The 24,882-nt window shown below is 39.7% G+C and overlaps 3 protein-coding genes across 7 annotated transcripts in view; 2 read left to right on the top strand and 1 right to left on the bottom strand.

Annotated features, from left to right (window-relative positions):
• Nucleotides 1-4,699, top strand: part of rps6ka3b (ribosomal protein S6 kinase, polypeptide 3b) — a 48,885-nt gene extending 44,186 nt beyond the window's left edge. For all 4 annotated transcript variants that reach the window (XM_032551958.1, XM_032551959.1, XM_032551957.1 and 1 more), the window contains 5 exons: nucleotides 41-202; nucleotides 354-430; nucleotides 529-646; nucleotides 731-871; nucleotides 1,140-4,699. In XM_032551958.1, the coding sequence (XP_032407849.1) occupies nucleotides 41-202; nucleotides 354-430; nucleotides 529-646; nucleotides 731-871; nucleotides 1,140-1,262 (621 nt within the window). In that variant the 3' untranslated portion in view covers nucleotides 1,263-4,699. The remainder of the gene's footprint in view (nucleotides 1-40; nucleotides 203-353; nucleotides 431-528; nucleotides 647-730; nucleotides 872-1,139) is intronic.
• Nucleotides 4,700-5,950: 1,251 nt separating this feature from the next.
• Nucleotides 5,951-11,670, top strand: eif1axb (eukaryotic translation initiation factor 1A X-linked b). The gene is made up of 7 exons (XM_032552076.1): nucleotides 5,951-6,131; nucleotides 8,526-8,609; nucleotides 9,888-9,991; nucleotides 10,099-10,149; nucleotides 10,382-10,463; nucleotides 10,727-10,818; nucleotides 10,978-11,670. The coding sequence occupies exons 1-7, from the start codon at nucleotides 6,116-6,118 to the stop codon at nucleotides 10,981-10,983; spliced, it is 435 nt and encodes a 144-aa protein (XP_032407967.1). The 5' UTR covers nucleotides 5,951-6,115; the 3' UTR covers nucleotides 10,984-11,670.
• Nucleotides 11,671-12,383: 713 nt separating this feature from the next.
• zgc:112982 (BCLAF1 and THRAP3 family member 3) lies at nucleotides 12,384-21,313 on the bottom strand. 2 transcript variants are annotated; one of them, XM_032551980.1, is made up of 11 exons: nucleotides 21,076-21,313; nucleotides 20,500-20,543; nucleotides 19,470-20,057; nucleotides 18,567-19,232; nucleotides 14,565-14,734; nucleotides 14,142-14,262; nucleotides 13,386-13,464; nucleotides 13,173-13,309; nucleotides 13,030-13,108; nucleotides 12,857-12,956; nucleotides 12,384-12,604 (listed from the first exon to the last, which is right to left on the bottom strand). In XM_032551980.1, the coding sequence occupies exons 2-11, from the start codon at nucleotides 20,532-20,534 to the stop codon at nucleotides 12,591-12,593; spliced, it is 1,989 nt and encodes a 662-aa protein (XP_032407871.1). In that variant the 5' UTR covers nucleotides 20,535-20,543; nucleotides 21,076-21,313; the 3' UTR covers nucleotides 12,384-12,590. The 2 variants fall into 2 exon arrangements, with proteins under 2 accessions (XP_032407871.1, XP_032407870.1); XM_032551979.1 differs by lacking the exon at nucleotides 21,076-21,313 and having other exon boundaries at nucleotides 20,500-20,558.
• Between the last annotated feature and the right edge of the window lie 3,569 nt (nucleotides 21,314-24,882).

The raw sequence follows: 24,882 nt of genomic DNA, 5'->3' as shown, positions 1-24,882 counted from the left end.
CGATCCGAGGCGACCAACCAGGTGTTTCCTCGTTCTGCAGGTGGTGCACAGAGACCTGAAGCCCAGCAACATCCTGTACGTTGACGAGAGCGGCAACGCCGAGTCCATCCGGATCTGTGACTTTGGTTTCGCCAAACAGCTGAGAGCCGAGAACGGCCTGCTCATGACGCCATGCTACACCGCCAACTTCGTCGCTCCAGAGGTCCGAGTCACTTTGCTTTACGGTTTGATTAGATTTTCCTTTAAGCATGAAAATAATGTCTGTCTGTTTCCAGTTTATTGGTTTGTAATGTCGTCTTGCAGCAGAGAGAAAATAGGAGTGAAAAACATCTGAAAGTTGTTTTTTCCTGCAGGTGTTGAAGAAGCAGGGATACGATGCAGCCTGTGACATCTGGAGTCTGGGCGTTCTGCTATACACAATGCTAACAGGGTAGCTTTAGCTTATATTCCAACAAACCTTTTTATACTTTCAGTTTTATTGAACATAAATATTCAGGTTCATTTTATGTTTTGTACGTTTTTCTCCAGTTTTACTCCTTTTGCTAACGGTCCAGATGACACACCAGAGGAGATTCTGGCTCGGATCGGCAGTGGGAAGTTCTCCCTCACTGGAGGATACTGGAACTCTGTCTCTGCTGAAGCAAAGGTCTGAACTCACAGGAACAAAGGCTGGGGAAAGAAATAAATACTAACCAGGGTTTAGTTAAAGGCGGTTTGTTCTGTCTGGTAGGATCTGGTGTCCAAGATGCTGCATGTAGATCCTCATCGGCGACTGACGGCGGCTCAAGTCCTCAGACATCCCTGGGTGATGCACAGAGACCAGCTGCCCAAATACACCCTGAACAGACAGGATGCACCACACCTCGTCAAGGTAACCATCCATCCATCTATTGACCAATCCATCCATCCATTCACCAATCCATCCATCCATCCATTCGTTGACCAATCCATCTTTGTAATGTTTTCACATTTCTGGATAATTTTGCTCATCCTTTCTAATCCTTTCTGACAGAAAACCTGAAAACTTGTTTTTGTGTTTAAGAGAAAACTGCCCTGCATCACATCAAGAGATTTAATCTGTATCAGATTGACAGAATGTTGGGTAAATTGCTCTGTCTGTGTGACTTCCTGTCCCGCAGGGCGCCATGGCCGCCACCTACTCGGCCCTGAACCGGAACGTTCCCCCGGTCCTGGAGCCGGTGGGCTGCTCCACTCTGGCCCAGCGGAGGGGGATGAAGAAGATCACCTCCACCGCTCTTTGACTTCCTCCTCCTCCTCTTCCTCCTGTCAACTCTGACCTCGATCTGATCGCTGCCGGACCTCCCCGCCGCCCCCTGCGGTCCGGTCCGGTTGGACAGACTACTGATGGACCTGAGAACCGCTTACGCCAAATAGAAGCACACCCCGTCTCTGCCCCGCCCTGCACCTTACCGGGTTCTCCTGACTCTTAGCTTTAGCATCACCAATCAACACAAACCCGTGGCCCCGTGGCCCCGTGGCCCCGGCCTCTGCTTCGGACAATCAGCGCTTCCTCGCCACTCCGAGGCTACATCAGGAAAACAAGAGTATTTATTAACCTCTAACGGGAAACCATAGGAACAAAGTAAGGTAAGGTAGGCGTTCTAAAGAGCTAGGATCATTGTTATCTGTGTAGTTGTAGATTCTGCATTTAAACCTCAAGTAGCCTCTGAGACGGACAGAAGTCCAGATCAGCTCAGGAAGCAGCCGGCTGGGACTGTCGCTGCTCGCCTTTTAAAAGGGAAACCAACGTCTCACTGGAGCCACAAAGGTTTTAAACCCATTCTGTTGGGAAAACCTTTTTCTTTTTCCACTTTTTCATCATTCAGGAACAAAACAGCAAAATGTTTCAAACATTCACCATTGAAACCTTTCGTTTCCGCCAACATTTATCCAAAACCAACATGGAAAATACTCTGGAATCAAACTGAACGACTTAAATCTGCAAAGAGTTTTCTGGCATTATGCTGCCCCCTAGTGACCACAGCAGCTATAACAAGCCATTTTTCACCTATTTTTGTCTTTTTCATTTTTGGAATAAGATAAAGTTATATTTGACACCAAATATCATAAACATTTTTGGTTACTGTCTAATCTGGTCAGAAGCAGATTTATGCAGATTAGGGAGAAACTAAATCTGTGGTGCTCAGTTTTTCTCATTTAGCTTTTGGAGACAAAAATTAAATTAACATTTCAGTGATGTTGAAAAAAAGTTGCTATTTTTCCCTTTGGTAGTAAAATAGACAATGTTTATGTAAATTTATTTAAAAAATACAGATATTTCCTGACGTGTTTCCTAAGTGATTCGGAGCAGTGAGGTCACCTGGTGCTGTTTGGGGCTCCGCAGTTCAGCCACACTTTAAATTAGAAACACCGTTTAAAGTTTAAACACGGCACAGAAAGTAGGGCTTTCCTCATCTCAATTAACATTTTGATACATTTTATACTTTTTACAAAGTTTTATTTTAAGTTTGGTGAACGTTTTAGAGTTTTTAACCTCAGAAAGTTTATTTTAACTGTGATGATGCAACACACTTTAGATTTTGACCTTTTTTTTCTCTATCTAAATCATTTTCATGCCAATAGTTTCATCTCTACATATAAAGTTTATACATCAGAAGATTGGTATTTCTGTCCACTTTTTAGTCAAATCACCTGAGAGTTCAGCGTTCACACACACAACTGAATTCACTCCCATTGTAATCCCTCTATCAAAATTAGCATTGAAGAGTCTCTCTTTATATCTCCATATAAAACATTGCAGACGTATAAAGTTTCTCATATGTGGCCAGAGGAACGTTATGCTTCTTACGGTTAAAGGATTATTCAATACAACTTACGGTTTCCACACAGTTTGTTTGCTGCTTAAACTCCTGGTTATTTTTCTGTCTTACTCCCCAGAAAAGGCGGGAATCACCATGGCAACTTGTTTTTACCAGTTATTTTTTTGCTTTTCCATGATGCACTAGAATAAGCATTTGGGAGACTGAGCAGGAGGAAATCTGAGCACCACTGATTTAAATCCCCTCCCAGATTTTCACAGGAATAATTCAGGAACCGTTTCAGGATCTGAAAGCAGCTTGAAGCGTTTCCCGTCCGCCATCTTTAGATGGTCTAGAGCCGCCTGCTTCCTCGCAGCGCCGCCTGAAGCTGGATTTCTGCCTCTCAGTACGAGCCGTCGGTGCAGCAGAACTGTAAATATGAACGTGTTGGGCAACTCAGGTTTCTACGAATCAAGACGATGCATTTTTGTAGGAGCAGGAAAAGCACAGGAACACGAGCGAAACAGGCGAACAAAAGCTCCTATTATCAGACGTTCTCTGAGTTAAAGTGGGAACATTTTACACGTCCAGATTTCTGTTTTCCTCTCAAAGTCTTAAAAAAGGGACCTCTAGAGGTTCTGGAGGTTTTGTTTTGAAATCGAACTCTTCCGTTGTTGGTGTTGCGTTCCTGTGATCTGTGTTCAGCATTTATGCCTGATGATGACGATGACGATGATGATGATTGTGATTCTCTGGCAGCAAACCCTTTAAAATTGAGCAGAAAACATTAAAAACATTCCAGTTGTTGGCTTCACCCTGGAGGTCTAATCGTTAGCATGATGCTAACATGTAGCATCATGCTAACGATTAGCATCATGCTTGCTCTGTAGATTCAACAGAAAACTAATTTATGCAAATCTTTCCAGAAAATAAATCTGTCCTGAACTGAAGCTGAATTACACTCCTCGAGCTTAGCCACCAGGGGGCGCTGCATTTATTTAACTTCTTTGACCAAATTATTCAGCTTCATTATCTTTGACCCGTTTCTCATCAGTGAAATTAATCCAAGTGTGAGTTTGCTTCTGGTGCAGAAGGACAAATGAAAGTGAAAGTCAGAAACTGTAAACCTGACGACCTCGGAGGCCCGTTTTCACCGGCGCTGAAATAAAAATATCAAACGTGTCAAATAAACGTCTAAATCATAAACGAGTCATTTTCTGGATAAATCAAATTTGAAAAAATTTAAACAAATGTTTCCTCACAGAAGTCATGAATAACATTTAGACTTAAACTATTTTTAATTTGAAATCAAAATCAAATAAAATTTTATTTGTATAGCACATTTCAGCAACAAGACATTTTAAAGTGCTTTACATCATAAAAATGTATCATAAATGTCATCTTTTTAAATTGTTTTTACCCTTTTCTTCCGTAATGACTCTAAGTTCACATTTAGATACTTTGTGAGTTTTATTTGCTCTGCATGTTTTTGTTTTAACCGGTGAAGTCGGGCCTCCACTGACGTCTGCGACTGAGTTTTTAAAAGCAAAAATAAATTTCTTCACAGCAGAAATCCCATTTCTGTAGTCGTGGAAACATTAAAAACTTTCTGTGGTCGTCTGAATGTCATCTTAAAGGGATAAACTTCAGAGTTTCTTTATGTTTTATAAATATCGATTTATGTTGAATTTTGTTTATTCTTCTGTCAGTGTACAGCTCTGGGATAAAGAGAGATAAATAAAATGACCTTTTCTGTAATTATAAACAGAGAAATAGCTTTTTCTCTTCCTCTCACTCTTCCTCTTGTCGTCTGATTCTGTCAGAGATGTGTTCAGCCCTGCTGCTACGCCAGCTCTCTGTTTTCTACCTGCAGAGTTGGACTTTCTATGAAAAACAATAAAAAACAATAATCGATAAAATGCCTTTGCTTTTTATTGATCAAAATAAAACCATGAGGATATTTAAGAACTATTAAATTATTTTATATTTTCCATTTTCTTTTTTCACTGGTTAAAAATCCTGAAAAATAACTTTTATAAAACCAATTTGATCATAAATGTTTTTAAACTGCCCATTTCCTGTTTAACAGACAAAAATAGTCACAACAATAACTATAAATGAAGTTAAATGTTGATAGGTACTTACAGATGGGTTAAGTGTTTTCTGTAGGGGTTGTGCGTACTAGTCATGAGAAGTGATCATCTTACCTGCAGTAGCCAGATATTTTTCAGTTTGGAAAATCCAGACATTTAAAGGAGAAGTCGAGCAAAGTTTAAGCTTTTATTTTTCTTTTAGCTGTAAGTATGTGGCCGTTAGCTCAAGAAGCTGTCAGTTGCATTTTTTTCCCGGTTCAAAAGCACTTAGCTTTTCCACCGGGCGGCTATTAGCAAGGCTATTAGCAGAAAGCTAATAGATACTTAGCTTTCTGCTAATAGCCTTCTAGTTGTTAGCTTGTTAGTTGTTAGATGTGAAATTGATTCTTCCAAGTCCTTTCTATGTTTGTTTTTTTTATAAATTGTTTTGTTGGATATATTTGGTGGATTATTTTGAAGTCGGTTACCAGGTACTTGTCCAAGTCCAAATCAATGACCTGTTAATATTCATAAAGTTTTTAATCCAATAGAACTGAAAATGAGTGATAATGAATCACATGTCAATATTGAATTTATTTTTCTTTTATGGTGCTTGTATATTTGTTCCATTTACAAAACCAGTTGGAATCATATTAAAACTTTTCTCTTGATTAAAAATTCCCAGAAATTCAGTATAAAAGATAATCTTTTTCATGCACAAGTTACATAAATATTAGTGTCTTAAAACAATTTCTCATAAAATATTGATTTATCTTTAACATATTTGTTATTCCAAATTAAGAATTTATGCTGAGGAAAATTATCCTTGTAAATCAGATGCTAGTATGATGAAGCTTTCATGTGAAAATTAAAGAGCTGGATAGAAACTTTGTTGACATCAAAATATCTTAAAAAGAAATTCGATTTCATCTTCTTTAAAAATAAAGTTTGGTATTAAATACGGTAATCTATGTTTTGTCCCTGCTTAACTCCTTGATTCTTTCTGATCTGCCATTCCCAAGATGGCGGCTTGGCTCTCGTATTTACCCTGTCAAACTAAGCTGCGTCACGGTTTTCAATAAAGCGCTGCAGTTTTGAACGCGCTGTCCTGCGTTTGCGCACACAGACACAGAGACTCGGCGCTAAGCAGGTAGCATCTGGCTGCGTTCAGCTGTTTAAATCTGATCCTGTCTGACGTTTGTAAACATCTCCGAGCCGCCAGTTGTACCGAGGAGGGTTGAAGCGAACCAGGTGTAAAGGAATATGCCCAAAAATAAAGGTAAGAGGCCGAAAATGGAGGCATTTGCTGCTCTGCGGTAGTTTAGCCCGCCGTGTGGAAAACGTGACCCGGGCCGGCTAACTCCGTTAGCCGCAGGTATCGGAGTGCGCTATTGATCATCCACAGGGGTTCGTGTTTAAAATAAACTCTGAATATTCACATTAATTAAGTTAATTTAAGTTTGTTGAAGCTGTTTGACATTTAGAGACGGTTAGCTCGTAGCTAGCTAGCTGACACAGCTAAGCTCCACCCGGACTGGCCTTCCGACATCTGTTCATTAATTTATCTAATAACGCACATCTGGTTAGACATATACTGTTAAAATAATGTAAAGGTTTTATTTGACCGTCCAGTTGAGTTTTATATGAGCTAATCAGCTCGAGAGACTCATCATCTGCTGATTAGATTTACAGAAGCAAATTTAAGCTCCAACTTCTGTGAATTTTAATAAGTTTAAACGGCGAAAATCTCATTTAACATTAGCTGTAATGTTTAAACAACCAGGAATGACTAAATATCTTTATTTTACTTCTGTAGAGTCAAAGTTTTTCTTTAAAGTTGGTTTTGATCAATATTCTCTAGACTTTCTGAAAACATGTTTATTATAGTTAATTTTCAAATTCATTAAAAAAAATGATTGATCTGAAAAGTAAATAAAATGTTGTAACTCATGTTTTCTGACGTTCAAAGAGTTCTAGATGCTGTGGAAAGGAAGGATCCTCTGTAGCAGTCTGTATTACAGCGGCTCTGGTTAAGCCTCTGACTGAAGACAGGCTGTGCTCAGACGATGCTCAGGGTTCATCATTTGAAATGTTCTGTTTTGTATAATGAGTTTTAATTATAAAGAGCTTTAAATCGTATATTTTAGTTGGTTAAATGTTTTCTTCTAAAATAATGGACAAAAGATGTACTTAAATGGTGAATAGATTCTGACAGGGTTAAAAATATTTATCCAAATTCTGTTTATAATAATCAGAATAATTCCGAAAAACAAAACAAAAAATAAACTGTATTGAAATATGTTTGCAGACTTTATTTCTTACTTTAAGTGTGAAAATCAGAATTTAGATTTAAGCAGCGTCATTTTATCATTCTCACATAACCTGGGTGTCACTTTTCATTTGGCCGTTTTATTGTTAATCTACAGATAAATATTCACTCATTTGACAATAAAAGGAGAAATTTTTGCTGCTTTTTGACCCTCTGGGCCTTCCATAGATTAGAGATTTAACTCAAAGCACCTGTTTTTATTTTTACACATCAGAGTAGGATTGGTTTCCTGTGTGAATTTATTGTTTCTACAACCCAACATCTGAGAACTGGAGGCTCTAAAGGTGAAAGGTCAGGATGGAGTCAGAGATGGAAACTTCTGGATTCCTTGTCTGAAGAAGTTTATTAGATCCCATAATAAACAGACATGAATAACTCAGAGCTTAACGAACAGGTTTCATCATGTTTCCTGCAGGTTGTGTCATTTGCATTAATCCCAGTTTCCTCCCAGTTTCCTCCCAGTTCAGCTTCATTTAATCTGTGAAGCATAAAGAGACCAAAATGACTCTCAGGTCCAAAGAACCAACAAAATACTGACTTTGTTTAATCCACTCAACAATAAGTTAAGTTGTAATATTTAATTAAATGAGTAAAGTTGTCTTTTTTTTTTTTTTCGGATGTAAATTAGATCCAAACGTTAAAATAATTTTACAGTTTTGCTTCAGTAAAACAAAGGTGTGAATTTTTAAAGACTGAAAATAATAAAACATTTTTGGTCAATTCTGAGCAACAAAAACAAGATTTAGGTCATTTTTATAAAAAAATAAATACACCAACCTTAATAACTTGTATTATGTTGAATTTGAGTCGCGGGCCACACAAAATCCATCCAGGGGCCACAAATGGCCCCCAGGCCACACTTTGTCCTCAAAAAACAAACGAACTTAACTTCCTTATATTCTGTCATGGACTTGACCTGAAATCAAAGTCTAAATAAATAGAAGACGTAAAACAAGATGGCCGCCCCGACTTCACTCCATAAAATATCCAGATTTTCCAGAAATGAAAAAAAAACCAAATTTGGTTAATCAATAAGTGGATTTATTTCCCATCGATATATAAAACCTTTTTCTATCCAGTCGTGTTTTGGTTTCTGTAAATTTTGACTAATTTCAACAAAACTTTACAGAAATAATCAGCTGCTGAGAAGATTAGAAACAAGATCATCTATTAAAACTTGATCTAATCGATATTAAAGTAAAAACAACATGAGTCAAAGAATGTGTTGATTTTTGGTGCATTTACAGATTGAGTAAATGTGGGATTTTTCAGTTTTACTGACCAGCAGGAAGCCGGCGCTGCGTTCAGGTTTCAGGTTTTGACAGTTTCCCGCTCTGCCTGCAGGTAAAGGAGGAAAGAACCGGCGACGTGGAAAGAACGAGAATGAGTCTGAGAAGAGAGAGCTGGTGTTCAAGGAGGACGGGCAGGGTGAGTTCTGCTGATCCAAACGGCCAGAACCGGAACCAGAGAGATCTTTGATAATTAATCGTGATTAATCACGATTAATCGTTTCTGTCCTACTTTTCAAAGTAACTTTTTGTCTGTGAATGCGTTGCACATCAATGAAGTCTTACAATCTGAAGACGGTAAGACTTTTTTTGAAAACACGATACAGTGTCAGTTTTTGATATGGGCAGTTGCCCAGGGTGACATCAGAAAGGGGCGAGGCACCAAGAACTAGAAAATAAAACATTTATCTGTCAGCTGAACAAGTTTACTGCTTCATCCATTTAATCTTTTCTAAATTATTACATTTTACTCGATAAATTCTCAGAAATTATTACAATAGATAATATTTTTGTTTTGAGACCATATTCAGAGGATGTAATAATAATGACAATGTGGCTGAAAACCTCATCACGATATAATCGTTTCATATTAGTCTGTATCAATAATTATTGATCAGTTTTTTTGTTTTAAATATCTGAAATACTGTCTGCTTCTGGGTTAATCTTTGATGTTTCATCCAGTTTTTATTCCACATAGTTTTTATTTTTAAGCAGTTATGAAGGGAAACTTTAAACTGCGGAAGTTACCCAGCAGGTCGTTGCTAGGCAACCAGAGTGAGTGAGTTAGTAGATTTCACCAGTTTAACTCGCTGTGAGAGGAATATATTGAATATTCTGTCTGTTTTATTATTATGTGTCCATCATGATGTATACTGTTGTTGATTTATTGTTCAGTCCTATTATAAAGGCATAATAATGCAAAGTTTCCCTCTTAAAGATCAATAGTTTTAATTTATAGTAGTTGGAACTGGAAGACATTTTAAATATACAAAATAAACAAAACGACCAAAAACAAGAAATAAAAACCAAACGCAGCCAAAACCAGAAATGAAATGGATTATAAAGCCTCGGTAAATAAAATAGTTATTTTTAATTTCTTATGGTTCACAAAATTACTGAGGTTTTTAATCTGTAAACAGTAATTTAGTGTTTTTTCAGCCTGGCGCCCACCAGGCTTTACACCTTTTTTCTAATGTTTTTTATTTTTAAGACTTTCTAGTTGGTGTTTATTATTGTTAATAATGTCTTTAAATAAACATATAGTGATATTTTCAAACTTCCTGTCGACTTTAAACGGGCCGCTGGGTGACCGGCCCAGCGCCCCGACCACCGGCGTTAGCAAAACGGAGCCGTTTCCTGTTTCCTGTCGTTTTAAGGCGTTTGAAACATCCGATGACTTGGCGCTGGTCTCTTCCAGAGTACGCTCAGGTGATCAAGATGCTGGGGAACGGCCGCCTGGAGGCCATGTGCTTCGACGGCACCAAGCGGCTCTGCCACATCAGAGGAAAGCTCCGGAAAAAGGTAGGAGAACCGCCGAGTCGGCACTGCGGCAGGTCGATTGTGTAGAGGTCACAGAGGTCGTGTGACCTCCTCTGACCCCGGCTGACCTCTTTGTTTCCGTCCTCCAGGTCTGGATAAACACGTCTGACATCATCCTGGTGGGGCTGAGGGATTACCAGGTGAGCAACTGGGACCAGTTTGACTTCCTCCAACAGAGGATCCACTGACTGGTTTTCTGTCTGGTTACAGTCCAGGGAGGGGAATCATTTTTAAAATTTATTCTGTCATTTGTAACTTCTTTTAGAAAATAATTAAAATCTTATCTGGTATAAGAAATGTGATATTTCATGTTCCAGTAATCGTACCGGATCAGAACCATTTCTAACAGCGTTGTGATTTTTTATTTTTTAGGACAACAAAGCAGACGTGATCCTGAAGTACAACGCCGACGAGGCTCGGAGTTTGAAGGCTTACGGAGAACTTCCAGAACACGGTGAGTTTAAAGTGGGTCATCAGTAGAACCGGTTCTGAACAGAACTTGTTCTCAGTGGTTCAGTTACTTGGAATCGTTAAGGTAGATGTTTTAAACGTCTGTCTGTCCGTTGGGTTAGAAAGATGCTGGAGTAGATGGACGGTTTTACCCTGAACCAGAGGGAATCATTGTCCCAACAGTGAAAGATTAATACAGATAAATAAATAAAATGCTGACCTGCAGCCAGACTGTAAAATATTCTGACTTCTTCTTCCTCCTCACAGCTAAAATCAACGAGACGGACACCTTCGGACCCGGAGACGACGATGAGATCCAGTTCGACGACATCGGCGACGATGATGAAGATATCGATGATGTAAGCTCAAAGTTTTTCTCACATTTCTCAGGAAGTTTAATTAAATTTTAAAAAGTGAGGGAACAGAAGGTGGTTTTGTTCTGTTTATCATCTGAAGTTAAACAGGTTCACTGTAGAGTTTATCATAATAATCTGTTTCTGATTATTTTCATGTTGCAGATCTAAAACGCTGCGACTGAAGGAGGAAGGCAGGATTTTACAACAGAAGCTCCGATTGAGATGTTTTGAGCCGATTCTGCAAATAATCACCATTTTTTTTATTATTATTAATATTAAAGATGAGCCTGTGACGTCCAAACCCGGTTTATTAATGTTCTGTATGGTTACTCCATCGGTAGTTTTGGTTCTGGATGAAAGTGAGACGCTGCGGCGGGATGACGGAGCGTTTCCGTTTTCCTCCTTAAAACTGTTTTGTTTTGTTTCTCCAAACACGCCATCTTTTTTTTTTAGTTATTAAAAAAAGAAAATGTATTTATGATTAATTTCACAGCATGTGGGATTTAGAAACTGAACCGAATGTGTCGGTTTGCTGATAAAGTGCTGAGCCGGCAGAACCGGACGGGTTCTGGACTGAACCATGAAGGCGACCCCTCCTTAGTCTGTCGTTTCTTTTTTGTCTGTTTTCTGTACCGACCTGGTCGGCTAGCTCTGCGGTGAAACCAGACGTTCCCAACGTTCCCAGTCCACTCAGAGCTTATCTTTCACACACCTCAGAGTCAGATTATATATGAGCTTATAGCAAATTATTTTTATTTCCTGTCTGCGCTTTGGGAGCCTCTGCTCTGTCCCGCTTGGATGCAGATGTGCGATGATGTTTTGCCGGGTTTCCAATAAAGATCTTAACTCCTCTCACCAGGTGTGGCGGTTTCTCACTTACTGAGCTGGACTGATGGTGGCGCCACTGAGCTCAGAGCAGATAATATGGGAGTTAATGCATCTTTTCCCTCCCATAATTAAGTTTTTTTTTAATTGCATTCTAACTTCAAATTACAAAATGTCAGATTTTCAGGTAAACCAGCTGAACATTAATTATTTTACAACAGAGTGAAGGGAAGAAAATTTTGAAGTCATAAAGCAAAGAGTAAAAATGTAATAAAGTGAAAAGACATAAAGTTGTAATTACAAAAGTCGTATATCGGAGAGAATGTAATGAAACAAAGAAAGTCGTAATAAAGCAGAGAAAAGTCAACACTAGAATAACGGCAAGAGAATAAAGTTAGAAAAGAGATGAAGTTGTAAAAACATGAATAAAATTAAAAATATCTCTAGAGTTGCAGTAAACAGGACAGTAAGTTGCAATAAAACAGAGAAAATGAAGCCATAAAAACAAAAGTTTACAAGAATAACGGAACTTGATGAGAACTTGATCAGTTTTAGAAACCAGGAAATCTTAGCACTAAATAATGAGAACCAGAACTTTGAATTTAAATTTAAGGAAAAACTTCAGATTCGACTCAAACTCCCAGAATAATAGCAGACAAATGAATCTGGTTTGTTTTGTTCTGGTATAATCTGTTCAGATTATAAATCCTGATTAAAATAAAGAAAAAATAAAAACAAGAATCCAAGATTTTTTACGTCTATTTTATTAAAAATAACTCTAGAGATGCTGGGAAAAGATTTAAACAGAAAACAGGAGAAGATAGAACTAGAAGAGCTAGAACATGAACACAGCCGTCGGCAGTTCAGGTAGATGCTGATAAAACAGGAAGTACTTCCTTTGACTTCCTGCCGACCTCCATGTTTACACGGAGTCGCTCTTCAGAACCTGATCACCAGTTTGGACCTGAAAACAAGAACCAGTTCAAATGTTTCCAGAATGTTATCAGAAACAAACCAATAATTTATCACTTCATTAATATTTTACCATAAAAAGTAAAGTTACTGTTATAATTATTCTGATAGATTCATCAGAAAATATTTTTGCTAAATGTTCCGTAAAATCAAAATGTTCTGTTGCAGTGAAACACTAACCCGATACCGAATCGTTAATGCCGATAAATCGTGTTTTAAGGTGGACCGGGAAGATGAGCGTTACCTGCCGGGTTGCTGTGCAGGTTCTGCCTCTGGTTTCCAAACTGATTATTTCTGCGCTGCGTTGCCATGTTGGGTCGGTGAAACACTCCCCTCCTGGATCCCTGCAGCACAATACAACCATGTTGGTGGATTTCTACTTCCTGTGAGCAGCGGCTGACTTCCTGTGCGCCTCACCATGCCGCCGTCTCTCCTGCGGTTCTGCTCTGCGGGCCAGAACCCGTCCGAGTCCATCGGCGGCGTCAGGTCCGGCTCGCTGAAACAAACGAGCGTTAGCCGCATGTTTTCATCCTTGTTACAGTTTTCCAGTATGAACTGACCACTGGGAATGCTGGGAACGCTGGGAGAAGCTGCTGCCCTCGATGGTGACCTTCACCGCCTCCAGCTTCTCTTGACGCCGCCGCTCAAGGTCGTGCCGGAGGTCACCTGGACCTCGCTGCGGCTGCTTGCTCACTTCCTGTCAGTGGACCAACCGTGTGTTAGAGACCAGTAACCATCACCAGTTTAACCAGTTTCACCAGTTTCATCCCCACCTGCATGGATCCCAGTCTGAAGAAGAGCGGCTCGTCATCCTCATCATCCAGAATGGAGTCCATGTTCAGACTGAAGCCTCTGGAACCAGAACAAAACGTTACGCCGTCGCATCAGCAATCAGTACAAGTCTGAACTGGAGGTGATCCGCCGCCATCTTGGTAGGCAAATGCAGCAAAGCATAGCTGAACCACACGGCTTCCAAACCAACAGAAACAAAATATGCTAATGCTAATGACCAATGTGGAAGAGAAATGTATATCAACAAAATGGCTGCCGTCAGGATCGACCCAGGAAACAGGGAATGTCTCCGATCTACGATGACATGAAGAATGTTGACAACATGGAGGATCTTCACAGCCTGAAATCCTGGGACACATAAATGCTCAAACGGATTTGTAAAGAACCTACAAACTCTTCGTGTGAATAACTGGCAGAGTCCATGTAGCTACCCATAGGCTACATGTTCGTCTTAGCTAGCAGATAAAAGCTACATTAGCTAAGCTACGTTTGCTAACTCACAGTAAGTACTGCAGTAAATATCACTAATATTTCTCTTAGTATTACACAGAGGTGAGTAGAGTACTCATGTAGTTGTAATGTACTTACACTGTAAGTTAGATAGAAACGAGGCGGGAGCTAGTTCTAATCTTCTGGGTTGTTTATTGTTGTCATAGCAACTGCCTATCAAGATGGCTGTCAGTTACAAAGTTCCTGGAAGTGTGACGTCACATGAGAGCGAGGTCACGTGACCCGACCTGTTGGAGCTGAACCTCTGGTGCAGCGTCAGCTCCTCCAGCTCGTCTTCAGCGTAGCCTCCTTTCTGAGGCGCAGAGAAGCGCTCGGTGAGGGTGACCCCGTCACCCCGGAAGTACTGCTCTGTGGAGACAGGAAGTGACACGTTAGACTCAGAACAACATGGACTTCACTGTATACAAGTAGTATGTTAAAAACATAATTCAATTTAATTTGATTCGATGAAAGCAAAACCAGAACTGGTCAAAAACCAGTTTGGTGTTTTGTTTTAAGAGCTTGGTCTGTTCTTAGAAGCAGTAGAAACCAAAACAGAAATATAAAAACGTGCAAAATGTTAATTTGCATAACAGCTCTCCGTTAAAAAACAGCTTTTCGCCTAAATATTCAGGTTATCTGGTCCTATAAAGTATTTAATGCACATTAACCTTTGACAAAGTGCACCAGCGTGATGATCTCCTGTGCAAACGTCCCGGTGTGCGCGGCGTTCTCCCGGTACGTCCCTGAATGCTCCAGCAGGGGCAGGAAGTCGAGGCGCTGGCGGCCCACGTTGACCAGGTCCAGAGACAGCTGCCGGTCTGAGGAGTAGCAGAGCGCGCTGCCGGACGAGACCGAGCCGTCAGCAGGACAGTGAGCCACTCCTTTCTACACTCATTTAGATTCAAACTGCTGTCGGCCTTAAAGGGGCAGCATTATGAGATTTCCAGGCACTTCAGTTATAAAAATACATCAAATATGACTTAAAAGAAATTTGTAATGCCTTTAAAGCGGGCCTCTGTCTCTTTAGCAGCTCCGCCTCCAGGAAGTCGTCCTCCTCCATTAACCCTTTAACGCTTTTAGCAGCGCTGCTCTGAAAAGTAGCTCTTATAATGATCTCAGCAGATGTTTGCTAATTGCTGCTGGCTAGTCTGAAGGAGTTGCATCTTGAAGGCAGAGCTAGATCCACTCAGGGGTTCTGCAGCTGAATGGTTGCCATGGAGATTAAATGAGTTCTCAAACATGCATTAAGGAATTAAAACACTCCATGTTTGTTTCTGAAAAACATTACAGCAGGATGTAAAGCTTAAAAAAGTTGATATTATTTAATACTGATAATTTAAAATTCAACTAAAAAGACATTTTAACGTCCAAAATGTCTCTGAAAGACCAAAAAGTTTACTTTTCTCTACACAAATTACAGCTAAATGCTAATTCTGAAGAATATTAAACTGTAAACGGAGCAGAAAGACTTTTACCTTACCCAATAAACTCACCTTTCCTCTCATGACTTCCACATGTAACTTTAACTTTCATGAGTCAAACTGGGCCATGAGGATCGGCTGCTTGGTTAACAGGCTAGCTAAATCAGCGTAGATCTAAGGACAGGTACGGCTAACAGGTGAGCTCAGGTCTGGGTGAAAGTTCACACTTCTTTTAGTATCTCATGTGGGCGTTCTGGTCCAGATTAATGGCTTTCCAGCCAGAATGAAGCATCCCAGAGGAGGATCAGGCTTCCTCTTCATCATCTTCCTCCATGAGGAGGTTCTTCTCCAGATTCTGGATCGTCTCTCAGGTCCAGATTGTTTCTGTTTCTTCATCATGTTGGATCCATTTCTTCCTCAGAAAACTTTAGATTGAAACACATCAGCAACATTATTCAACTCTAAGACTCTTGTTTCGTCTTTAAGTTCCTTCATTTCACTCGTTTCTGCAGAAATGTTGAGTTTTATAATGGAGAACTTCCAGATTTTTCCCTGAGTTCGTTCTGGCAGGCGTGATTCTCACTGATTAGATTAAAAACACAGACAGGTGTTTCTTTAGGGATGATGGGACGATTCCTCAACGCTTGATTAGCAGGTTGGTGTTTCGTCATCAGATGCACAATAATCATCCATCCTTTGTTTTATTGTCTTGATTGAAGATCTTTTCCCTTCAGATCCTGATTTTTCAGAATCAGCTGTGGTAGAAATCTCTCGAGCTCCTGATTTCAACCCAACTTTCTCCTCCAGAGAAACAAGAACAGATTAGTTTCGGCTTCATCAGTTGGGTTTGGATCGTCGTTATTTTCCTGATGCCAGAGGATGAGGTGGATGTTTTCCAGTAAAAGTCCGTTTGGGTCCTCAGGTATTGTCCTCTTGGAAGGCTGCGTTGACCATGATTGGTCAGATGACTGGTGAAGATGTTCCTTTATGTCCTAAGACATGAATCTTAAATATCTATCTTGAATTGTTTGTTATCTCAAGCAATTTTATGTTTTTGGAAGTTAAACATTGCATTGCCTCCTCATGGAAGAAACAAACATTATGTGGAATTTCACAACTGAGAAGATCATCTGTTTTAATAAGAAGCAGGTTGATGAATTGTTGGTAATCTGGGCCGATTTCTACACTTAGTCCAAAATGATCTGCAACTCAACGAAGAGGCCGTGTCAAAAGAATCTCTGGTCTTTATGTTCGTTGGTCTGATCTTTTCTTTTTTCATCCCTTATATGTTTTGTCTGGGGTTATATTTATGTATGAATAATAATGTTCTTTTGCTCTTGTTAAAATCAATAGATGCTTAAATAAAAAAAAAATCCAGCAGTTTGGATCGTTTATGATTCGTCGTCCAGGTGTATCAGAGTGAAGGAAGAACGATCGGCCATGTTTAGGCGTTTAATTATTCCAGATCCTTCGTCACTTTGATAAAAATGGATCAGGCAGAACTTCTGTGATCTGCTTCTGACCCGTTTGGATGTTAAACCGTTAAAAATGAAGCTTAAATGATTGGTTCCCATTTGATTTCCACCATTTTTCTTCTTGCGATCGTCCAACTTTAGGTTTCTTCTCACCGGTTTTTCAGCCAATGTGACCTTTAAAAGTCTGAATCCCAGAACTTCCTGTTAGAACAGGTTTGAATTTCAGCAGCAACCAATCAGGTTCCTTCGTTCCTCCTGCAGCTTTGCTGGGAATCTCATGTTCAACGTGAGAGAAAACGAAGCAGAAGGCTACAGAGGCTGACATGTTTCCAGTTCCAGCTTCCAGAAGGAGAAGATCTCCAGATTTCTCTGCAACAGAACCAAGTTCCTGGTTCCGGATCTCCAACCTGAACATCATGAGACCATTTTACGGTCAGTGAGGGTTGAATCCTGGTTTATGGGTGAACTGGAGCTCCGCAGGAATCGACTGCTTCCTGTTCTTCCATCTTATAAGGGAGAAATAAACATTTCCTCATCCAGACCTGGTCACTGGTTTCTCGATCGTTGGCTGTATGATGATTTTATGATGTAAAACACTTTGTTGCTGAAATATGTTATAAAAATAAACTTGACTGACTGATTAATTAATTGACATCAACCTTGAAGTGAAGCTTTCCGCCATGTTGGCGAACATCAGAGCAGAACGAATCGTCTGGAATCATCTTTCTAGTAGGATTTAATCCAGATTAAAAACAAAGTGAAACAGCAAAGTGTGAAATAAAATCCAGCAGGAAGTCTGAGGTTAGCTGAGCGAACAGTTTGAATCGGACATGATTCTTGCAAAGAGGACAAAGTCTCGTCCACATCGACTTGATCACTTTCCTCAAACATTCACAAGTTCTTGAGGCTCTGAACTTCAGAAGGTTTTATTGCAGGAGACGTTTTATATTTTTCTCCTTTTTGTTAAAACTTGAAAGCTTTCCAATATTATTCCTCATGGATCCAGTTGGGACCAGTGGGACGAACTGGGGCTTTAAGGTGGAGAACGAGACATCGTGGCGCTACAGTTGGACTCTGCCATGAGGAGGTTGCCATGACAACGTCTGGGATTAATCCAGATGAACTCACCGTTCCTCACTTCCAGATGAAAAACATACATAAGACGTGTTCAATTCCATCTTCTCTTCCTCTTTGTCCTCCATCTTGTTTTTAGAGAGAAGGACAATGAAGATGCAGAGGAATAACTCGGATATTCGGCTCCATCTTGACCAATCCCTTCCTTTTCATCCTCCATCTTGTGCTTGTTTTAGAAAAAAGTAAACATTAACTTTCACCTCTCACCCCGGGTTGACCTGCATTCGGCTCCATCTTGACCAATCTCTTCCTCTTTCGTCATCCATCTTGTTTTGAGAGAAAAGGACGATGAAGTCAAAGATCCACTCAGAGGAATAACTTGGGTGAGTTGCGTTCAACTCCATCTTGACTCCATCTATGGACGTTTGGATTGTTCGTCCATCCACGTTGCTTGTTATGAGAAAAAGTAAGTGTGAACTTTCACCCCTCACCCCAGATTCAGCTCCATCTTGACCAATCCCTTCCTGTTCGTCGTCCATCTTGCGTTTGTTTAAAGTCGAAGATGCAAACAGAGGATTAACTTGGGAAAGTTGCGCTCAGCTCCATCTTCAATCTCATCCTCATCGTCCTCCAAGTTGGGTTTGTTTATCAGAATAAGTAAGTGTGAACTTTCACCCCTGACCCCTGGTTGACCTCTTACCTGCTCTTGTTAACGGGTCGACTCATGTCCACCTTGATGGTGAGCGTTTCCTCCCTTACAACTGCCACGCCATCGTTTTGCGGCTCGTTCCATCCCCTTTTGGCCGGTGGTGGTGGCGGCCGTTCAGGTCGTTCGTTTGGGTCCAGGCTATGGGAGCGGCTGCGTCTCCATGGCGACGGGGCGTCTCGGTCCTTCCAGCCGGGTTCGTCGTCCCTGAAGGGGGGGTAGTCATGCCTCTGCTCGGCCTGTGGGGGGTCCGCGTACCGCGGCTGGTGTCTGTGGGGTCCAGTCCGTCCTCTCGGACCGTGGTTGTACTGCCCTCGCCCCCTCCAACGCTGGTTTCCATGGTTACCGTAGCTGTGAGAGTCAGGGCTCCTCCTGCTCGGCTCCTGATAGCCAGGTTCCCGTGAGTCTTCGTGAAAATGCGGGCGGCGGGCGCCATCTTCCCTCCTGAAATGCTCCGGCGGACTTGGCAGCCGCTCAAAGCTAGCATCATAATCGAACCGATTCCCGTCGGCCTCCATGCTAAGGTCTCTGGCAAACCGCCCCGCGTCCCGGCGGGGAAAGCTGCCCCGACTGCGTCCTCTCAACCCACCTCTGGGTCTGTCCACAGAGTAACCGCGGCCCCCAAAGTCCTCCTCCTCATCCTCCTCTTCCTCCCTGAACCTGTGGTGGCATAAGAGGAGGTGACACGGTTCAAACATGGAGACACAGCGACAGGAAGATTCATGCATTACTTCTAACAGAAACGGGTTAAAAAGTAAATCATGCAATGACTCCTAACTCTGCTACTCGTTAGTGAAGCTAACAGGATTTGAGACAGTGAGGAATCTCCAGTTACGGAGGGAAAGGTGAGAATCCTTTGCAATCTTGATTTTCCAGATTTTGCTCCCATAGATTTACCCCGGGTGATCGGCGGCGGCGTCCGTTTGTTGCCGTGGTCGTTTGAAATGCGGATTCCTGTCGTAGTGTCTGTTCTGCTGCTGAGGGAACCGCCCTTCTTTCTCCAGGTCTGCCCTCAAACCGGGACTGAAGTCTCTGAACCCGCCCTGATCCCGGCCCGCCTCCTCCCTCCTCCAGCCCGGCCCCGCCTTCCTCTGCTGCTGGTCCGACCGCAGATTGGGCGATAAGCCCGGCAGCAGCGGCGGAGGCCCATCCCCTCTGTCATCAAACCTCTGAAAGTCGTCAAACCGTTCATCCCGTGGGGAAAACCTGTGGTTCTCAAAACGCATGTCGTCGCGGTGAGGCGACGCCCCCCAGTGGTCAAACTCGTCGTGGTCTGGGTGTCGCTGGTGCCTGAAGTGAGGCTCGAAGTGAGGCTCGTCTCGGTACAGAGGTCTTCTCGGGTCATCTCGGTACCGGTCCTCCCTGTAGGGGCCCCTAAAGTCATCCGGACCCTCTCTGGGGTGGCGGCCCCTGTCCCGAGGATTCCCGTCCAGTTCTGCGATTACTTTCCGGGGATCAAAGTCCGGTTCCTCCCAGGGAAATCTCCTGAAACAGGAAGCAAACAAACATCATCTAATGTGGCAAAAAAAGAAAGGTGGAATAAATATTTCAGTTTTACAGGAATTAAATGGAGTTAAGAACCTGAGTGAAGTTACCCCACCTACTGCAAATTCAACAAAACTGGTTTGTTTGTGCAGTAAAATTAGGTGCACACTTATTTACCAGCGCAAAGTTCCTTAATTCCTTAAACGACAGCGGCACAAGAAAATTTTTACTGTACAAATGTAGCACAAACATTTGAGCCCAATTTTATTAGATTTGTGTAATTTTAATTTAGATTCTGGGTAATATGGACAAAGATATTAACTTTCAGTAATATCTTCTAAGAAAAAGCAGCACAAACTAAAAATGTTGCTGCACAAATGTTTCACACCAGTTTGGTTAGATTTGAAGAAGTGGGGAAACTTGATTCAGGTAGATAAAGTACCTGTAATGCGGAGATCTGGACCTCGGTCTGGACATGTTTTCAACCTGAAAGGGAAACATGGGATCTGATTTTAGACTTTTACATTCACACGTGTTTAGTCAGCTCAAGTAACTCTCAAATCCTAAAAAAAAAAAAAGGAAAGTTTATTTCAGAAAGTGTTTATGACATTTAAGTAATATTACAAGCTGAATTGGTTTCTGCTAAAGGAAGAATATCATCAGTCATTAGATGCGTTTCCACTGATTATGTTTGTTTTTAAAATAAATTTGCTGAAGGGAAACACGCCAATTTCGAAATAAAGTTTTCACAATGCTTGTTGTTTAAAAACTTTAGCTTGTATTATGGTTTTATTTTGTTAGCTTTAGCTTCTTTCTAAACAGTCTAAACAGTCTCGTTTGATTTCACTAAAATATGAATAATTAAAAAGGTTATTTATAACTAATGCCAGCTGGCAATAACAGTTAAAATACCCTGCGATACCAACAAACATGCTATCAGAGAATAATATACACATTAAACTAAATTATCCTTGCTAGCCTTAGCCTCTTAGCTAGGTAGCAGCTGTCGTTGTCTTACCTTTAAGCGCGAGATACGTAGAGCTACGGAGGCTAACGCTACGTGATACACAGACAAACAAACCGAAAATAAAGTTACAACAGCCTATAAATTAAGAAGATACCCCCTTGTTTAATAACAATTCGCATAACCTCACTAAATAGGTCGAATATTCTGTTTAGCATTGCATGGAAATGGCTGCACGGCCATCAACAACGAACCGCAGAGACGAGCTAGGCCGGACCGGCACGACACTTCCGGCGAGGCTTTTTCGAAATAAAACAAAACCGTGAAAAATTATAATTTTTGTGTTATTGTTCTAATAATTTATGCACCTACTTTTTCAGGGGGTCATGAATATAGATACTCTGAATTATTTCTTTTAACCATTGTTTTATAATAAGTTGCAATATTCTGAATTCTTGAATTTCTTTGCAACATATTTTCTAGTTGTTCAAATAAACTTCATGAATGTTTCTCTTAGCCCAGTTTAGATTAATAATAATCTAAGAGTCTGTTGCTAAGTTTAAAGCTATATCAGGATTTTTTTCACGCCATAAAAATTAAATACGTTTTTTTACATAAACACTTTACTAAATTTTAAATATGAATAACTTCAGGTTTCGTGTTTAATGCTTTTATTTTTTATTTATATATTTTTTATTTTATTGTACTGCAGCTTTGCAACAATAACAGACCGAAGACAGTTGTAACGGAGTTCATATAATCTGTCTTATTATTTGCAGCCCCTTGATGGAAACACAAAGTATGTTTATTTTGTAAATAAGTAGGAATATGTTTTCAATATTTTGTAACAAAAACTGCGCATTTGTTTTACTGGAGTTGTTTTTAGGTTATAGTCGCTATTGTGAAAGTGTCGTCTTTTGGCTTGTGTTGCATAATTTGAGCTCTTGAAAAAAATAATGGCTCAAATAAATCAGCTCAGACTGAAATGAATAAAACATTCAAGAAAACATTGATCTTAGTAGAGCTACTGCTACCAAATGTAAAGTTAAAATACCTCAGATACTGAATAAAGAGTTTTGATACATATTGATCAATAATTATGTGTACTGTAAAACTGTAATCAGATATTTCTATTAAATTAGATTCAACATTCAAGTTACAAAAAATAAATAAATCAATCAAGGATATTAAATGTAATTTTACTGTTAGCCGTTTAAACAAAGACAAACGTCTGAGGATAAGAGAAAACTCCCAAAGGTTCTTTCCAGAAAATCATTTTACTCGGTTTAAGTGTTTGATTATGTAAAGTGTAAGATTTCGTTTGAAAAGAAAAGAGAAGAAAAGAGAATCTGCTGCTCAAGCTTTTACATCATTGCTCCTTTGCGGATTACCCCACTTTTACTTCCCTGTCAGCAACAGAAACTATCACCAAGAATGATTTTTATTCACAAAATAAACACGAATCACATTTATAAAACTTCTCAATTTATTCTAACATTTATTTTAAAGTTTTTAAACTGGATAAATTGAAGAGAATTGTCAACCAAACAAGGAAGATAACTGCGACTTTATTTGACATTCCCTCATGCTTGATGGAGAGTAATGACATCCTTTCTGGGGAAGACATAATCGTTTCAGTTTGTGATCAGGAAGTTTGGACATTCAGTGTTTTGTCGCCACATCAGAGATTTAAAGTGACAAGATTAGAACAGATCATTCTGAAAGAAGCGCAAGACAAAAATATCATTATATAAAAATGATTTTGTTCAAGAAATGTGAAGAACATGCTTTGTATAGACCATACACCGATCCAAAACCATACACCGATCCAAAACCATACACCGATCCAAAACGGTTCAAGGAAGCATAATAGGTCACCTTGAATTTCTAAGAGGTGTTTAAATTATTTGATAAAATTCTGAAAATTAGTGACTAATTTTAGACTAATAGTTGCTGTTTGGGCAAAATGCAGGTGGTAGAAGTGTGAAGGACTATACAGGGAATATTAACAGAATACATGTATGATACACCAAACTAATTGATTATTGAAATAACTGTGAACTAATTTAGTAATCGATTAATCATTAACTGGATGCTTGATAAAAAATTTCCATTTGCTGAAAAAAACAACATATTCAGAGCAGTAATGAAGCCAAACCTGTAAATAATACATATATGTGAATATTCTGCATTTTAGCTATTCTGGCTAATTTCAGGATAATCTAAAAATGTGTAATATGTTTTTTGGGAGTTTTCATATTTTTAAAGGTGTGTTAATTTAATAATTTCTGTCATAATGTCCTCATTAAACATATTTACATATTGTGTATTACTTTTCATTTTTATATGAAGAATTTACGACACACTAAAAACCTGGAGAAAATAATCAGTTTCCTAATTAAATAAAGAAATATTGAAAGGTGAATTATTGTTGTTTTTAGCATCAATGAGTCTCATAAATGGATTTATAATGTAAACAAACAGGAAAATAGGCTTACACTGAAAAAAGAAATCAGATAACCCAATTTTAAAAAATTGAGTTAGCTTGTTACAAGTAATCAGATTACGTTTCCTCAAGTAAATATATGAAGTTTATGAAACTGTCATGTGAAACAAATGTAAATAAAGTAAGTTCAACAATCTTAATTTGATTAAGCTAGATTTCCATATTTTTTTCAGTGTAGATCAGTGGGCGATGTTGTACGGAGTACTTTTTATACCAAAAATATTCAGTAATTCTGTTTTTGCAGAGCAGTGATTGTAATTTGGTGTATTTTGCATCTTTATTTAGAAAGTTTGCCTTTTCCCAGCAGATGTAGATTAGAGAATTAATGTATCTTTAATTTTATTTGGTTAAAAAATCAAAACATTGGTCTTAAGGTGATTAATAAGGAATCTCATTGTGGATTAAGTGTAATTATTTTTGATTCATAAATAAATAAATCTTCTTTTTAGAAAATTTGCAGAATGTGATTGAGTTTTACAGCTGCAGAGAAAATTATTAATACTTCAGAAGTGATTTTTGTTGATTTATGTGATAAAAATGTCGGTTCTGTTGTACATAAATGCAGCCAGAAGGAAATTGTTTGATGACTTTTATTGTTCTTTTTCAGCAAGTATCCATGCACCACATCTACAATGATATATTCCACCAAGCTGCAGTGTCACAGAGTTTAATTATTAGGATAAATGCTAAGTCCATTATGTTTATACATGGGGACCAACTGGTTTCAATGATGTGCAAATTTATGGAGAAAGACGAGCCGAAGGTGAGAGAAATGTTAATAAATGCACTGAAATTCAAAAGTAAAGGCTGTTTTTCTCCCCACACAGAGCTGTACATCACAGTCTGTTCAAATCCTTAGGAATAAATAATGGATTTTAAAGAAAACATCATAATTATCCATCTTTTAAAGTCTGAGCTGCTAAATAATTAAAGTCAGTTGTAGGTTCAGATTATTGGTTTCTGGATTATTGCAGAAACTATCAGTGAGATGATGCACAGAGGTTTTAAGGCCTCAGAGGTGACGGGCTGTGAGGTGCGGATGTGAAACGTAACTACCGTCTGCGTGCGCCAGAAACTGCAGCTTGTGTGGTTACAGTCAGTGCCAGACAATTACACTTTACATCTTCATCCTGCAGGAAAAAACACAAACCACGGAGCTGTTTCCCCCTCCGCTTCCCCTGCAGGTGGAACGAGAAGCAGCAGTGAAACCAAAGCTACAGGCTACGTGTTAGCATGTCTATGTGACCGTCGGCTGGGAGTTTCTCCACTGAAGCAGCGAATCAGGGCCAACGTAGACAGAAACAAGAGGAGGAAATTTCTACCAAAAACTCACAAATTTTGAGACTAATCTCAGA

Source organism: Xiphophorus hellerii, chromosome 21 (genome assembly GCF_003331165.1).
Source record: "Xiphophorus hellerii strain 12219 chromosome 21, Xiphophorus_hellerii-4.1, whole genome shotgun sequence".
NCBI classification, from domain to species: domain Eukaryota; kingdom Metazoa; phylum Chordata; class Actinopteri; order Cyprinodontiformes; family Poeciliidae; genus Xiphophorus; species Xiphophorus hellerii.
Note: the sequence above shows the minus strand (reverse complement) of the source record. Positions and strands in the feature narration are given on the sequence as shown.

Excerpts from the sequence above, each read along its gene's own strand:
- eif1axb (XM_032552076.1), top strand. Across the intron at positions 9,992-10,098 it reads GAGGAAAGCTCCGGAAAAAG|GTCTGGATAAACACGTCTGA; the intron begins GTAGGAGAACCG and ends TCCGTCCTCCAG. Across the intron at positions 10,464-10,726 it reads CGGAGAACTTCCAGAACACG|CTAAAATCAACGAGACGGAC; the intron begins GTGAGTTTAAAG and ends TCCTCCTCACAG.
- zgc:112982 (XM_032551979.1), bottom strand. The coding sequence starts at position 20,558 with ATGTTTCCCTTTCAGGTTGAAAACATGTCCAGACCGAGGTCCAGATCT. Across the intron at positions 13,310-13,385 it reads TCAGACTGGGATCCATGCAG|GAAGTGAGCAAGCAGCCGCA; the intron begins GTGGGGATGAAA and ends GTCCACTGACAG. Across the intron at positions 12,957-13,029 it reads GCAGGAGAGACGGCGGCATG|GGATCCAGGAGGGGAGTGTT; the intron begins GTGAGGCGCACA and ends ATTGTGCTGCAG.